General features: G+C 43.6%; 1 protein-coding gene across 1 annotated transcript in view; it reads right to left on the reverse strand.

The window, feature by feature from the left end:
- PALLD (palladin, cytoskeletal associated protein) overlaps positions 1–1,943 on the reverse strand; it is a 30,667-nt gene that overhangs the window by 15,827 nt on the left and 12,897 nt on the right. The window contains exon 4 of the mRNA XM_008570595.1: positions 1,081–1,167. Within this exon, the coding sequence (XP_008568817.1) occupies positions 1,081–1,167 (87 nt within the window). The remainder of the gene's footprint in view (positions 1–1,080; positions 1,168–1,943) is intronic.

Raw genomic sequence — 1,943 nt, forward strand, 5'->3', positions numbered from 1 at the left:
CTCCACAGTAAAACTCTGTTTACTTAATGAACTCAGGTGACAAGGTCTTTCCCTGAACTGTGGCTCACTCGGGAGAGTGCGGTGCTGATAACACCAAGGCCCCGGGTTCAGATGAAATATAGGGATGACCGGTTTGCTCACTGGCTGGGCGTGGTGCTGACAACACCAAGCCAAGGGTTAGGATCCCCTTACTGGTCATCTTTTAAAAAACAGAAAAACAAAAACCAGAGCACCTCAATATACACACCTAAAACATGTGGTCCTATGATAAGGGCCTAGCTAACGAAAAGCTGTATTTTTTCTCTTAAATTTGTCCACTGAATGGTTGAAAAATGCTGTTGTATGGATAGACAAAAATAATTCTTAAGGGACCCAGATGACATAAGTCACCCATTATTACTTTGGCTTCTGGTTTCAGCTCCTTCTCTTAATATTTTCTTCTTGTTACTAGCACAATAGCAAAATAGATGATTTTCTCCTCCACTTTCTCCTCTTCTCTCCCCAGAGAATGAGCAGATTGATGGCCAAAAGGTAACAGCAAGAGAGGAAAGATGAGAAGCAGACTTATGGCTAATGGTGAGACGTAGTGAATTCTAGCTCAGGGTGATGAGCAGTCCTCATGTGCACCACACTCAAGATAAAAGTCTACCACTGGTTGCCGCTCTCACTGCAAGTTACCAGCACAGACAGATAACAGAAGCAGCAGTTCTGTGTGTTTGGAAGAACTGCTTTCCAACTGAGAGCAGGCTGGGGTGGGCACTGGTGGAGGGAACACAGAGAAAAAACCCGCAGCAGGATTCAGTGAAGGGCATAAATCCAGTCAGTGGGGCTCTCCAGGTCTCTCAAAGCCTGGACAACTTTAGAGAAAGCAAAGATGTATAGGAATGTAACAGAGATGGGAGAAGAATTAGGAATGACCAAATAGAAGGAGGTGGTCCCTTGGGGGCCGGCCCGGTGGCGCACTGCTACAGTGCACCGCTTGGGAAGTGTGGCGGCGCTCCCNTAAACTTACAGTAGTAAATAAATAAAATAACAATAATGATAACACCTAGGGAAGGAACATCTGAAATACCTTCTCACATGAGGATGGCCTGAGGGAGAGCGGGGACTGCGACCTCTTTGGTTGACAGCCTGTACCATCAGCCGTCCAGTACAACTGATGCGGCCCTGTCACAAACATCAGGAAAAGGAATTATTTGCTATGCAACAAACACTATTAACCATTAAGCACTATCATGTCTATCGTCCTAGTCTCCATAGGACATTGTTTTGTAACAAATTAGTGTGCCATGTTAGTAATGACACCAATCTCTCTCAGAAAAGCACAAGCTCCACAGTAAAACTCTGTTTACTTAATGAACTCAGGTGACAAGGTCTTTCCCTGAACTGTTAAATAAGCTTCACTGTTTTATCTAGGATGGTATTTAAAATGATAACCCTCACTGAATTAACTGTAATTTGCTAAGATCTCCCTAAAACATAAAGTTGAATTGTAAAATATAGCAGGAGGACATTACTCTCTTGTGATAATTCCATTTTCATGGCCCAATATCTACTGGTTGTGGCCAATTCTGAAATCAAAACTAGATGATTTCAGTTTCCTGTCAGATCTTTTTAGTAACATACTTATTACACATTAGTGGCATCCCCTCCTCAAGCCATATATCAAAAGAGATGTCAGCACGATAAAATGAGCACTATGTGGGAAGTATGCGTGGATGAAGAGGACAGAGTCAGGACTAAACCACACCAGGTTCTCAAGGAATAAACATATTTGAGACTTAAAAACCAGAGCACCTAAAAGCCGGCCCTGGCTCACTTGGGAGAGCGTGGTGCTGACAACACCAAGCCAAGGGTTAGGATCCCCTTACTGGTCATCTTTTAAAAAACAGAAAAACAAAAACCAGAGCACCTAAAAGCCGGCCCTGGCTCACTTGGGAGAG

The sequence above is a fragment of the Galeopterus variegatus genome, unplaced genomic scaffold, assembly GCF_000696425.1.
Source record: "Galeopterus variegatus unplaced genomic scaffold, G_variegatus-3.0.2 Scaffold618, whole genome shotgun sequence".
Taxonomy (NCBI): Eukaryota; Metazoa; Chordata; class Mammalia; order Dermoptera; family Cynocephalidae; genus Galeopterus; species Galeopterus variegatus.